Source organism: Ostrinia nubilalis, chromosome 3, assembly GCF_963855985.1.
Source record: "Ostrinia nubilalis chromosome 3, ilOstNubi1.1, whole genome shotgun sequence".
Classification (NCBI taxonomy): domain Eukaryota; kingdom Metazoa; phylum Arthropoda; class Insecta; order Lepidoptera; family Crambidae; genus Ostrinia; species Ostrinia nubilalis.
Genome location: NC_087090.1, coordinates 8,769,858 through 8,785,410, shown reverse-complemented (window position 1 = coordinate 8,785,410; position 15,553 = coordinate 8,769,858). Strand labels below are relative to the sequence as shown.

The window sequence follows — 15,553 nt, the reverse complement described above, 5'->3', positions numbered from 1 at the left end:
TCTGGGAGAATAAGAATTCTGAAGCGGAACTATATTGAAATGTTATACATAATTGGAATTCTATATAAGAACATTATAATTATTAATTTTGTATGTAAGGTCATATTAGGACGTTGTCACAGTGTAAGTTTACCTAATTAAAAATACAATTAATAGGGTCCAAACTTTCCATCCAATGTTACAGAGAAAAAATAAAATTGGACTGTATTAACAAGAATGTGATACGTCGATATAATAGAAATATTTTTTTATCAAGACGAATTTGCGCTGTGACAGGGGACTAATGGTATCACTTGGCTCCATGTAGCTAGAAACAAGGATGGGTACGGGAATCTTTGTTTCGAACGGACAAAGCATAATTAGTTTCGATACTGATTTTTCATATTTGATAGAGTTATTTAGATATTTCCACTACTATTAAAGGGTTCTTTAAAATTTATATATGTAAGAAAGAATATGTGTGATAAAAGTATTTATTTGTAGTGGGATGACAGTTGCTAACACATTGAGGCATATCCCGTACATACTGATTTTATTTTTTGTATAAAATCGTGTCTCTTGTCTTGGCCTGTCGTCTGCGACCAAGGGTATTTTTATATTGTGTACATTTTTAGGTTTAACATTCTGTTATAGATAAAAAGAACTAGTTATGCTTTTCCAAACATTGCAAAGTGATTTAGTGATTAGACACTCGCAGAAAAGATATTTCGAATTCCTATTTATGTGTTATTTAACATTATTAATAATAATAACACATTTAGAATGTGAAGTGTAACCTGTGAGGGTTTATTGAGCTGTTACTCAGATGTGAACTCCGAGCTAGTCTTAGTTTCTGACAAGTCTTTTCAGCGGGCGTCTGATATATCTGTGTTATTTAGTTATCTGATGTTAGTTAAGGCCTTTTGTGTTGCTGTGCATTTCTACGCATTGTATGTATGTATGTTTATATATTGTAAATAGCTAAATACTATATTTTTACGAGTAGCATACACAACCAAAGTTGTTATAAAGTGATGGTTGATTAAATAATAATTTTAATATAGGTCGTTATGTTTATTTTAGAAAAGATACAAATGAAATTGTACAGCTGTATGTGAATACATCCAATATCTTGTCTAAGCCTTTACACAACCGCCCTGATATTAAAAATCGAATTTATTATTTTTGGTAAATAAAATTGGAAGCGATATAAATAACTATAAGAAAAAGTAAACAGATGGGTAGTATGAGTGATGGCTTACGCTCTTTTTTTTCGTTCCTAGTAGCTTGTCCAGAAACTTTTACCACGACATTGTATTTGTCAATTATGGGAATCGACAAATAGTACCTCCCAGCTAATCGAAATAATGTTTTATTCATTGATAAATCAGGCATTATTGAGTACATATTAAGTTGTATTTTTTTGTACATTTTAGATTCGAAAATATATTAATATCTAAATGACACGTGTTTTTATTTAATAAAACCTTCTGATTAATAGTTTTTGAGATTATTTAAGGTAGATTTAATGCTGAATTCAAAATCTTCTCATAGTAAGATAGATAGATAGATAACACTTTATACCTACATCACACACAAAACAAGACAAGAAATAATACAATATAGAGTGCATAATTTAGGCGATCTTAGGTATAAAGCGATCTCTTCCAGATAACCTAGAGGTATAATTCCATAAATGTTTACATATAAATAATTATATTTCTACATTATGATTTAATCAAAAGTTTTTAATGTTCATGTTTGCAAAAAAAACATCTAAGGGAAGTGTTTAATTCAAATTTGTACTCTAAATTAACTGCCTACCTACAATGCGTTTCATTTTAACACTGCGTTAATTTAAATTAGCAGTTCATTCATTGTATACCTAGGTAGCATTGGGCAACAGGCTCACTCTGTCAGTCCTCTCGTAGGCATCGGTGCAATGAGGCTGCCTTCAGATTCATGCACGATTATATTTTCGAACTAGCCGATGTAACCAAAAAATCTTACAAAGATATGGTAGCCTACGAACCCCATACAAGTTTTGAAAATCCAATACTTTTCGAGTATTCAATAGTGTACCTGATTTTAGCTCTATTGATAGCTATCTCAGTCATTACAGTTCTCACATTAGTGCGATTCGTCATGAAAATGTTTAAGAACTGGCTGGCATCATTGGGGTGGCGTAAAAATAAGGAGTATCAACTGGTCCTGGAGCAGGTATGTGTGACAATTAATTTACGTACTATTAACTTAATTTTCAAATAGAAGGAATGAAATCTAACCCCGAGCTCTTAATTCTTCAATGGCCAGCAGAGTGCCAGTTCCGATTAACCCGTTTGTTTGCAAAGAATAGTAGGTAGGTGGTCACATTTTCCCATTACTTATTTTCAGTGTGATGAGGTGATTTTGGCTCTACCTTGTCGTCACCTGTGATTTGTAGTCACTTCATGCCAACATAAGAACCAATATATTATTTTAAAAAATACAATTTAATAAAGTTTCGCTCTGGATAACTAAACTAAAGTATCATTCGATTTGTGAAAATAACCTTCTGACCGTAGGCAATGCTAATTCAGTTTAATTAACATAGAATACTGTCGATAAGGTGAATTAATTGATGAGGTCAGCTGAATTTGCAGCAAATTGGCCTAAATTTGCCTGGCGGATGAGCGGACTTGTTGCGGCAGTATTATTTAACGAGAGCCCCTGCCCAATCGTAGGTGGTTAGATAAGTGTATCTACATTATTTTTATAAATTATTTTCTTTGTAAGCAGTTGATAGTAAGGAAGTATGTATTTACAGTGGGGGCCACAGTTCCACCCTTTTTGGCTCCTGAAATACAGTTTGTACACTAGGATTCAGGGTCTCAATGTAAAATGTCACCGTGTATTCACATCAATAAAATGAAATGCATTTGCGGAATTGTCGCAAAGAATTACCATTTGATGAGAGCGAAAGAAAAAACGGAAGTGGGTTTCCGCTTTTCCTGAGTTGCGTTTTCTACGAGTCTACGGTGTCGCGATAAAGCGATATTCGGCGATTATTATCGATAGGCAATATAACCATTATTGTTGTCCCTTTTACTACCTACTTCAGCTGTAATTTCGACTAGTACCTAAAATGAAATTTTGTTGACATTGTTCAATGCACACAATTTTGTGCTGTGCGGAAATCGAACCCGCGACCTCTGGCATAGTAGTAGTCCGGTAGCAACCACTAGCTAGATACCTACACCAAATTGCCGTTGATATTGACCTCCATCGTTTTCTAAGGAGAAGGTAAAAAACACTAATGTTAACTGTTTGGCGTTAATTTAACTGCACCCTGCGTATAAGACCCTTGACATTCTTGTTTTACTTTTGGAAGTGTTTAGAGATTAAAAAGCTGCTTATTGTATTTCTTCCTAAACTGATTGACATTTCAAAATCAAAGAACATTGGAATTCGTTACGGTATTTATCTGTCTGGCCCTTTTGATCCTGGCCCGTACCCGTATCCTGGCGGGGGGCGTGCGCGCGACCCAACTCGGGAGCGATTAGGACCGTGTGGGACTCCGTCTGGAAGCCGGGCTCGCAGGCCTAGTCCCGAGTCGCGCGCCCGGCGGCACGCACGCATGCGTACCCCGTTATCCTGTTGCACGGACTTCGCACCAACACGAGTTCGTCCTCAATCGCGCCGAATATACTTACCCAACAATCAAAAGTAGCAGTAACTAATTTAAATAATAAATTCATCGGCTAAGTATAATAAAATTGTAATGTAACTGATATTATGCCGATTGTTGTGATTGTGTGTAAAGTTATGTGACTGTGAGGTCAACAGTGCAAAGACCGATCGTAAAAAGGACCGCAATATCAGCATGCCTTGGAGCTGCCCGTGGTCGCGGGACCGGCAGCAGCCCCTTGCTGTCAGCCCGCCTCTGCATTTGGTGTTGAAGGTTCGTGCTTTTTTTAAATTGTAAATAATTAATTAAACCTAACTAATTGATTAATTACCTAGCTATTTTTTTATTAAATTAGTAAAGACATATAAAAGTAAGTTCTAAAACTTTGCATGAATAGGTAAGTAAGCTTTGTAACTTGCAAGAAGGTAGACTTTTTGATTTTTAGTAACAAGTTAAGTAGGTACCTACTTACCTACACACTTAGATTAGTAGTCCTAGATATTCCCACTGCAACCACTGCATTATCAAGCCTGTTGTCATCTAAGGGTTTATGAATTCTGTGATGCGCAAAATAATTAATTAGTTACTGATTGTTACCCAACAATCAAGAATTAAGTTTTGACATATCGTTATTGGGTAATAATAACGTTCGCTGAAATCTGAAATGTACCAACTCACCTCTATGTTGGTCCTGCAACCAAACTGAATACCAAAACAGAACTTTGGGATCTCTACTTTCGGAACTCTATAATTTGCCTTATTTTTCTTTAAAACGCGGTAAAAGTTCTAAGTATTTCACTTACACATTATTTGAATAGAATGCATACGCTTGCATTACTGGTCAAGTCTCACGCCAGCGGTTTTATTAGAAACAATCATAGATAGAGCTAGTCAATGAACCCATTACAAAAATCATATGTGATACGCGAAGGGCCTCCCTAAGCCCGACCAATTTGAACTTAAAGTGTATTACAATCGCCCAGAGATAAAGCTGGTAGCCCGACATAATCCCGAAGATGTTTTAATGGATTTAAAGTGTTGTATGCATGTTAATGTCACGGCCATAAAAATATCTCGATATTAGAGCATGATCAGCGGTCAACTTGTGAGAAATTTACGGGACTTTATAGTTCTATCAACTAATACACTTCTTGTTTCAGCTATAAAGATAAAGAGCTTTGGGATTTGTAGGATTTTAGTTGTTTATGGATTTTTTATTTTACAACCCATTAAAGTTCGGAACAACATTTCGATTTGATATTCTTAAAATGTTACTAAGGTGACAATAATGATTTGACGCAATGGCTTTCTATTTGTGACGCCGGAAGTACCCAAATGGACACGGTTTGCTAATAATAGGCGGCTAAACTCATTACACGCAAGTAGCGAGAGCATTAAACTTGGTTCAAAAATAAATCACTGTATGTAGAAATGAGAAATTTCAATAACAAAAACAATCCAAGAAATGTAGAGAAGTAGAGTTGCGTCTTTTCACCATCTGCAACGAAATTGTAATATAGATCTGAATAGGAAAAGCGTAGAGACTGGATAGCTTACGTAACATAGACAAACCTTCAGTTTAAGTTACCTCCAATTTCAAACGAACATATTGCAGGTTGGTAAAGTAGGTGGTAACAATCATGCAGGCTGGTAAAGTAGGTAATGATCGTCCTTGTACAGTTATCTTACAACCTAGTTAATTAGGTTGATGTTTTCTACTGTGTTTTTCACATTCAAACAGTTAGCTTAACTACAGTTTGCTGTACTGTCCTTTTAACAATAACTGTAATTATATTTTGAACGTTTCTAGTTAAAGATTTTAACCATTATACAGTTCCCATTGATTGTTATAGAAGATTCAAATATAATCAGCGCGATCCATTAATAAATTAAAGGTACGACAAGGGTTTTAAAATGGGGCAAAATCTGAAGGTGTCACTGAAAGGTTTGAATGAGTCCCTGGTGTCAATGGTAGGATCTACGGTCGCCAGCGGCGGCGGTGCGGACCAGCTGGCCAGCCCGGCTCAGTCGCACCGCGCCTGTGTCTCGGCCGCCCGCTCCTATGCCCGCGGCTCTCTCGCCTATGCCGGCAAAACTTACGCTACTATTTACGAAAAGAAACTATTTTAAAATAATTCGAACTATTATTAAACTAGAGGCCTCGTATTAATGTGCTCCTAAAATGTGATCATTAGTCTCTACTTATAATAATGAAAAATAATTAATCAAAGATGCCTTGGAACTGCTTCTGGGGATACGACCCTCCCGCACCCGCATGCAGAGTGAGCAGACCTTTGCAAGTAATATTGCAGGTAAATAGTTTTTTTAATTAATTTACTAATTAATGCTGCTAACAAGATTCTTCGGTAAAAGTTCGCCAATGACAGGTAATTAAATGATTTTAACGTAATATTTTTAAATTTTAGCTGTATTGCGTGAAAAAACAAATCGATAGTTTAACCATAACCGTAAACCTATCGCTGAACTCTCGACTGTACCTACGGAAAATAATAAGCAGAATCTCTATCTAGTATTAATGTAATTGTAATAACGTAAGTTTTTGGATGTACCGAAAAAATAAAATTTAATCGAATACTGCCTACCAAATGTGGAATTAATAAAAACATAGATTAAATTCTGTCCTAAATTAAACTTACGTCTTAATTTATCATCGTCATCGCATCATTATGCAATTAATGTCAGTATTGTTATGATAGGTAAATACAATAGAGATCTTATCACGACTCGAAATTATTGTAGCAAGAAGGCATGTTTGCTCATGAATATTGATATAGCAGTAAGTAATTAAATATAAATACCGTCTCGCTAGAATTTGCCATGGAACAGTTACTGCGTAAGCCTTATTCATATTTTATACAATTGTTTTCCGCCATTTTTAAGAAACCGAAAGAACAATTTTTAGAGTTATTTTCTTCAAATTGCACTGTACAGTAGAAAACTATTCCTTCCCACGGGATGTCGTTTAAACGACAAGCACAAAAGGCCATAATTGCTGCGTTAACCGCGAACTTTATGAAATAAATAAATGCAATCTTGAAACAAACTTTTAAGTTTGAAATTCTTATCAAACTTACACCTATTTTTTTTTACTTTACATGACTAAATTACTCACGTGGTGTAAGAATCACACTGAAAAGCAACAGACATTAATTAATGAAAGAATGTAGAGCCAGGACAAGTTTAATTTTACACATGATTATTTTGATGGATTTTTTTTTGGAAAAGGTATTATTACCTGATACACCACTAACGTCTGAAAAATATGTTTCCTGTATCTCAGAACTATCATTCAACTACAGTCTGCAAATCAGACATATTGCTATGATGCAGTTCGGTAAAATTCTTTGACAATTTTGAAAATTCGGTCAGATCAAACGCTACGCGGAAAATGTCTGATATTGGTATTTTCGAGTTCAGGATAATCGTATCTATCGATTTGATGCGGTTTTGGCCGTATTGCTATGAGACAAAAATTTTGGTCGTGGGCTCTCGTACTATGAGAGTAGGTATTTATTTATTTGGTGGTTTTATTCTGATGCTATCAAATATTGAATATCGCGGCGAGCGGAAAAAAGCGTCGTAGCAGAAGCCGGGGTCACCCGTAACGCGATGTTATCGCGCGGCCCGCGGTATTCGCGGCTGCCTTATGAATTCTGGCCTTTCGGTTTGTCTCAGAAACACTATCGCATATTTTATGAAATATTGCGCGGTTTCTTTTTTCTACTTATCTTTTCCCGGAATAATGCGAGAGAGCTTTGTGTAGTAGCGACAGCGCTTTGATGGTGACTACGAATATAGTGTCTTACGTTAACAGCTACGTTCATTCGGATCTACTCGTACCTAAAATTAAAAAAAATAAATGTTAAGTGAGTTTTACTTGTAATATTATTTCCCTACTTCATCCCTATTTACCTTATTATTTTGATTTTCTCTGAAGGCTTTTAAGCTTTAGGCAGCTTGTTAGCAAGCATTTGTGGTCTAATTCACGTTAGAAATAAATATTTAATCATTGTCACTCCAACTAAAATGATTGTCGTTCTGTCTAAAATGCTTATTGCTTGTTAAAAATTAAAGCGATTCGTGATAAAATTAATTATTCACACACCTATCCCGTCATTAAGTATAAAGGCATGGAACGAGGGCTGATTATAAATTAATACGCGGTTAACCATTGCGATGCCATAAACAATTTGTTGGCATGTTTGTTATCTAGCGTTGTATTTGGTATGTGTGGCATGGTTATGTTGCCTTGTGGAGGTAACGGTAGAATGCTAATGTGTGGCGGGTGACCGCGGGTGTCGGTAGCTGTCGCAGCGTATGCGCGCTTCCCAGGTCTTGCGCAAGCGTCACTGCGCCCGCCCACGGTAGGTGCGACTGCGCGCCTCCAAAAACATGCTCAGGTTCATTGTCACCTAATTCAATAACTGAATAACACACACAAAAGCCATTAAAATGGGATAAAGTCATTTAATTGTGATGATGATGATCAAATTGTGTGTATCGCTCTTTATCAATTCGTCAACGAAGTCGTGTTTAGTTAAATATTACCTGTGTTCTGTTCTTGCGGTATAAATAGGTAAAGTAGGTGCGGTATAAGTAGGTATAGGTAGCTATGATAGTACATACATATTTTACTCACGTGGAGACATCAATATTCATTTTCCACAAAAAGACAGAATGCTTAAGATCTTCAGCGTTATTACCATATTATTATTATTGTTTAATTTTCTAACAGCTCATAGAATAGTGAAGATAAGTTATTTCTATTATTGCTTGTTTGTCCTCCGGAGCTAGAGTATTTCTCTTTAGTCGTAATATATTTCATTCAATGTGGCCTCGTGATTATCTACGACTATTACATACCACATAATGTCTAGATAAAAGATCAATAAAATATGCCCACTTACCTAGGTATACATACCTACTTTTGAAAGGTAGGTAAAGAAAATGTTTTTCATCGCATATTCATCGGCTAACCGAGGGCGTATCTGTAAAACGATCCTGAAACATATCGACTAACTTTTGTAATAAACAAGTAGCCAGAAATAACTAAATTAGATACTTTTAGGAATGTATAGAGTTCCTTCTATCTTCCCTCAGGAAAATCTGCGTTATATTTTCCGCGGTTACGTAATAAGGCAACTGGTAAACAATCCGATTCCAATAATGTAAGGCAAACGCCCATATATGTGGTGTGATGCACACATGCGTGAATCCTTCTGCTCTCGTTGGTTTTCTCAATATATCTCTTCATTCGTGGTGAGGCAAGTGTACTATACTATAGTAAGTGAAGCTATGGATTTCATGGCGGTGCATTCATTCGCGCGTTATCTATCCGCAGTAATTAGTAGCATGTGCGGTGCGCGCACGCAGCTTGAAGAACAATAAAACCTTTCATCGGCGGCTCTTTTGACTGCGCTTGATTTAACTAGCCATGTGCCGCCCTAATTGTTCTACGGCCATTGTGAGATATTAATCGTACGCATATTAAGCCCCATAATTTATTCTTAATTGAGACGTCTTATTAATTTGAGATTATTTATTTTTATCATCGATGTGGTAAACGCTTTGTTTTGATTTTTTTGACATAATCTTGTTTTTTTTGTTTTATCATAATATTTAGGTATTTTCTTCTAATCATACTTTATTACAGACACGAATAATTCATGCCATTCAAGCCATGTCTGCTAAAATAGAAATGTTACGCCTGAAAGAATGTGGAAATCTTCGCGAGGAAAATCACCATAATGTGTGGAGAACAAGTCACATAATTTCATTCTTTAGATGTTTTCGTTGGCTTAGTAACGGTACCTACACTGATTTCACTCATTGCTCAATATAACAATAGATTACGTTAGGAGAAAAATCTTACTACAGAAGCTTGACGAATCGATTGGGTGTTAGACAACAGACGTTATTTTCTGCGGAGTAGAAAGTGTATGAAATTAATATTGTCACTGTCTCAGCAGATGTAAATATTGTCGGCCTTGTAGCCAGAATTTACGGTTTAACTTAAAGAACCCATCCAAACATTACATTATTTAGACTCTACTAGAGTCTGTGGTCTAAAACTGCACTGCTCCATTGGAACCCTGCTCCTTCTAGAGTCCAGTTTGATAACTATGGTAATTATTAGGTTAGAAGTAGGCGCATAATACAAAGCTTTGGCACGGTCCAGGTATTTGCGACCAAATTGAGATGTTATCGATTGTTACGCAATTCGGTGCAGTATCGGATTGCATTGGGCTGTGATCACGGACATCGCGCCGGCTCGTCGCGCTCCGCTGCTCACCATTCAACACTGTATCAATGATTACGGTATAAGTGACACGTTTTTAGGTGTTTATCTGGTTAAGGTAGGTAACGAAAAACCTTTGATCAGTCCGCCTGAGTCATGTTTATTTTCTTTTTGAATCGTTCGTGGTTTGAGAGTTTTTCTGCTATAGACCGGAGCTGGTCTCTTGCTGGGATTATTCCATCCTCCATCGAATAGTTATCACCAACGTAAAAATAAATTGTGTTTGATAATAACTGCGCTTATTTCAGATGTTTATTCAAATAGGCAAGGAGTCATTTAAAAAATAGAATTGGAATTGAATGGCTGGTGCTTTATGGACGGACAATACGCGCTGTTCGTTCACGCTATGCGGCGGCGTCGGCGCGCACGATGATTTACGGCATTCCGGCCTCGAGGACCTCCATCAGGCCGCGTACGCACCGCTTGGGAACCAGATTACTTCTCATACGCCCGATGACAGACAAAGCTCTTTGTCAGACGCATTGTTTGGGTCCATTTCGAGAGCCCAGCCGATTTAGGCGGATTACTCATCATCGCCTTTAAGACTATTACGCCATCAAGTAAAACATCCATTTTAAAACCCAAACATACGGTTGTGCATACGGCTTCTTTATTAGCTAAAATATACACATGTTGTGAATTCGGTTTAAATTATACGACGATATTTTGAACGACACAATTTTAATGGGCCGTAGCTTAAAACATAAAAAATCATAGGAACGTTGACATTTGTTATTAATACCGTGTATCTTAATCAAGGGACCGTTCCACAGAATTTGTAAAGTTAATTACTAATTTGTAATTTATTCGTGATCGTGAACGGATGTTGGGCAACGGCGGAACTGCCCACTGCGTTTGTTGACCGGAAGTGCGGTCCCGGGGCAGTCGCGCGGCGATGCCTCTGCATTCGCGGGAGCGCCGCACATTGTGCGCGTACGCAATTAGATCACTCCACTACATAATTACGTCTCCACCGATGACAATCGTTACTAATGTTCCGTAAAATCTATGCTCACTTGTCACTATTCAAGGGACAAGGTTTTTTGTTCGGTGTTTTTGCGCTAGCACTTTTTGTCGCACCCTATCTCATTAACGTATCTCTATCAGCAGTGAAAGGTAAATTTCGGGCAGTGTGACTGATAGGTAGAGCCAAAAACTGTTTTGTGACAAAACATTTGAGAGGTAGAGCAGAATTCTATTTTCGGTGTTTAGAGGTCATCAACTTTTCAACAATGCTCTTGTCGGATAGGATTTCACTGAAATTCAAAACGAGTAATGCGAAACAGCAGGCCAGGCAAAAAATATCACGCTTCGCAAAACATGCCCCGCAGCTGGCGGTGTGCGCCTGCGCCTGTGGAGCGACCACTTAAAGTTAGCCACCACTTCCCAATTATAGCAGTCTCTTATTAACAATATCACATATACATATTCCAAACGTCACCTACCCATGAATCAAATCGTTTGAAAGGGAGTCGTAAAATAAATTTTATGCTCTTATTGGCTCATAAACAGTACACTAAAAATACTTGTGGCCACCTGGTGCACTCTTTACTCCGAACTAGAAGTGCGGCGTGCGTGATTTATGGTACTCTAGCTCAACACAATGCAACCGCAAAATAACCCTTGACTGTATTTTTCTAGCCGACAAATTGTCCCGCGTAGTTAGTTTCAAGTGGGTGCGGTGACCGAACTGTTTCGCCTATCGAAGGGGGCTCTATTGATAATCCCCCATAACAAACAACACAAGGCAGCAATAAATTAATTTATCATTGTAAGGTGAAGCCAGAAACGCTAGACTCCGCTAGAGTTATTCGAACGTGTTCTCCGGAACGGCACTCGGTCGTTCCCGAGGGATTAGTTTTTTGGTTTGATTTTATCCGCCATATTTAAAGACGTGGCATTCCGAGCTATTACAAATAAATGATTTCTTTTATACAGTTTTGAATATACGAGTTTGAATTGATATAAATCAGTTTAAGTTGTGGTTGGAACTGTTCCAAACTTCCAAGGTATTATTAAGCGGGATAAGTGAGTGAAGTTACATCGTTTGTACTCCGTAGCTACCTGCAGTAATCTAGTTACCATCAAATTAGTCGATTGCCCAGTATCTCAGTTATTCACGGTCGAATGGGGCCAATTATCCCAAATGTCGGAGTAGGTTGTGCGATGGTAACTGTGGGTTGAGGCGGCCACGTGGGGGGTCTCGGTAGGATAGCCGGAGTAGAAGGTGCACAACACATATCGCCGTCGAAGTGAATTAGGTTGACCCACTGCACCTAGTGCCGATGTTATCTCGAATAGCCGCGGCCGTGGCGCTAAGGACGAGCGCTGACGTAACTTGTGTAACTATAACATGCTGTAACTGCTCTTATTTCATCGTAAATAGGTACTTATATGTTAGTTAGATAAAGTTTAGCACAAATTCTGCATCAAGTTAAGTTTTATCAAACCCCTATCACCCTTCAATGACCTATAGGTATCTAAGTCTATTTACTTGTCTCAAACTCTACACTCTACATACTTTTATACCTACTTATGTTTCAGGTTTTTCGCAGTCTTCTCAGACACTCACAAGGAGGCTTCGTTTCATTTTGTTCACATTTTGAGATTGTCATAAAACACCTTTATGGTGCTCAAATTTTTTTCATGGCTCATATTCTCCGCAACGGCGCCTCTGCGTTTCGCTCAGATCTGACTTGAGATAAAAGCATTTTAAAGAGTGGTTTTTGTGACTTAATAGGGAAGTCCCCAATGTCATTAGATCACCACTTTTAACGGGACATCAAAGTTAAAATGTGATCGAGTGAAATAAATCATGAAATAAAGGGAGTCTCTATAATTTTTGTAATCCCCCGAACTACTTTCAGTCGTTCATTTTGAAAAGTCATGAAAGCTTTGGGTGCTTACAAATTTATTTGTTTCTGTTTAAAGGTAAGAGGTTGATTTCTCCATTTGTTTAGAATAAATATCTGCGCCAAATGCTTAGGTTGCTCACAGTTTTTTCTAAGTAGTGTGTATTAAATGATTAGCTAGCGTGACGGATGGCGGCGCGGGCGCAGGCGCGGCAGCCGCGTGACACGACAGTCGCCGACGCCGACGCCTCCCCTCGTCACGTCACTCTTCTCTCTCACTACAATCACTTTGCCCGCTGTCACTTCAGGCAATTAAGTTGTCACTGCGCAGCATAACTCAGACGCGTTGACAGTAAACATTTCATTATCAGCGTTAAAATTACGCGGTGCCAACATGTAGCCTCAAAGGATACAATATTTTTTTCTAAGAACTTAAGGATTACCTCATTTTATCCATACACAAGTCATAAAAGTTGAGAGAGGCTGAGTATGTAATAGCAGGTAAAAAGCCTTTAGTTTTCTTAGACACAGGAAAGTCTTCGAGGAAAACTGGACTGAAGTTTCCCTTTCAAAGCTGATGTTTGTAGGTAGTAGTTATGTACATTGTGTCTAACAAGTTCTCTAGAAAAGGCAGCAGTCGTGTCTTATTTACCGCCATAAATGGATAACATACGGAGACCACTTTAGAAACAACGCATAATTAATTGTGTTTGGCCAAAAAACGTGAATTCGCTGTTAGTTTAAACGCTCGAAGTCTGGGGACATGCGACGGCTGTATATGGGACCTCTAACATTCATGCATATTTAACAATACAGCATATTGTCTGTAGAATAATGAACATTAAAAGTATACGAAACTGGTAAACATAGCTAAAAGTGTTGCGTAAAGATAGATACTTGACGTCATTGTAGTTTCAACACTACTTACAAAGCCGCAGGCCTAGTGGCATTATGTCCTCATTATCTGAACAAACAAGCATTATTTGAGGAGATTTACTAGACCACTAACTCATACCACTATAGGTGGGTACTATATCGATAATAATATGTAGAGTGAGTTAGTCACTTACAGATTTCTTAACTCAACCCTCTCTTACAAATTAAGATACCACGTTGTTAACTAATAAAACCATTTTCACAGTAATTCTGCCCGCATATAGACTTGATTTAATAATTGAAGGCATCACGTTAAGTACTTTTTAACGAAGATAAATAGAATTTAGTGGCTTGGTTAATAATGTTCATTCAGTTACTTTTAGAAATATCGATAAGAAATAGCTGTTAGTCGAGTGGGTTAGAAATAGGTATGTTTGCTTTTAAATTTTGTTAGTTTGTTTGTTTAATGTCTTTATTATGTAGGCATATATATGTGTATCCTTTGCCTGAAGCGTATGCATACAAATATGGGTTATGAACTTATGACGCCAAATCAATTATCCACGGTATGGGTGGTCGTTCAGTGATGCACATACTGAGAAATCGGCTATAATTAAATTACAAAACACTCGATTCAGAATAATGATGCCATCGCAACCGCAACAAGAAATTAACATGTAATCAGGCACATCGATGCTTTTCGTGAACATTTTCGTCACGTTTAAATAATTATTTATTATCATTATGACATTTTTGATTAATTGTAGAGTAGGTATGCTTACAAAGTAGTAAAGCAGTTGTAAGTATACAACTATTGTATTATTACGTATTAAGGTAGTTACTCGTATATAATGACCTGTTCTATGTTAACTACACATCTTAGTCTAGGTTGTATGATCTTCGATTAAACATTCCTCTCTTGATGATTAATCCAGTTCAATTGGAACAAGTGGTCTGGATATTGTCTTGAAATTGCTTGACGAGTCGGTAAATCAATTCAGAATATTCTAGCTTGGCTCTTTGTAATGCTTACTTACTACTTGTATTATTTCCAATTAAGTATCGAATAAAACATACAATTAAGTTTTTAATTATAACCATTACTGACCGTTTGACGTCAAAGATCCAGTTTGTCAATTTATAGCACAGCATCAAAAAGGTATCCACCTAGTTGAAAATGTCACCGATTTAAAATGTATGGGATATAAATTTTATAAATTCCAGTATATAAATTCTCTTGCTACGAAAACATCTTCAAAGTGGGTGGAAAAAAACATTTAAATTGTATGGCGAACTTTATTCTTTCAGGACACTTAGGTTACATGTTCTTGTTTTCATTGCGGGCCGCGGGATGTGTGACAATACTTTCTGTGACAGAAGAAAATCATGCTTGAAATCGAGAGCACAAGTTAGGTAGTTGCTCAAATCGTCTATCTAGGAGAGAGAAGCTAAATTGATGCCTCATCTCCATTATCATAAAATAAACATGGTAGCGTTTGCTAACACACTGAGTCTACAGCACGTGTTATATCATTTTGTTAAGTCCACAACTATTTCCTATTTTCCAACTGGTAGAACACATCAATGTAACATGCGTCTACCGCGCGTGCTATGCTGGAATCCATTGTGGTTGCTCGTGACTCTGCTTTCTCTCTCCGACTCTACATGGGCATAACGACTGACGTGCCGTCAGTGGGCCCTACATGAAACTGCACATGTGCGGAATTTTAAGTGCAGCTTTGTTACTCGTCTGATGTACATTTATGGTGTCCTGCTCACGTACCTACTTAGATACTTGTGGTCAAAGTTTACCGATATAATTAGAAAAAACTAGAGCTAATAATTATGTATAACAAGTTA

General features: G+C 37.3%; 1 protein-coding gene across 3 annotated transcripts in view; it reads left to right on the top strand.

The window, feature by feature from the left end:
- Positions 1-1,911: 1,911 nt before the first annotated feature.
- LOC135087836 (tensin-1) overlaps positions 1,912-15,553 on the top strand; it is a 126,339-nt gene continuing 112,697 nt past the window's right edge. Inside the window, exon 1 of one of the 3 annotated variants that reach the window (XM_063982654.1) lies at positions 1,912-2,199. In XM_063982654.1, the coding sequence (XP_063838724.1) occupies positions 1,942-2,199 (258 nt within the window). In that variant the 5' untranslated portion in view covers positions 1,912-1,941. Of the gene's footprint in view, positions 2,200-3,581; positions 3,920-5,685; positions 5,959-15,553 lie in introns of those variants that run through there. The other 2 variants (XM_063982657.1, XM_063982656.1) reach the window with 2 other exon arrangements.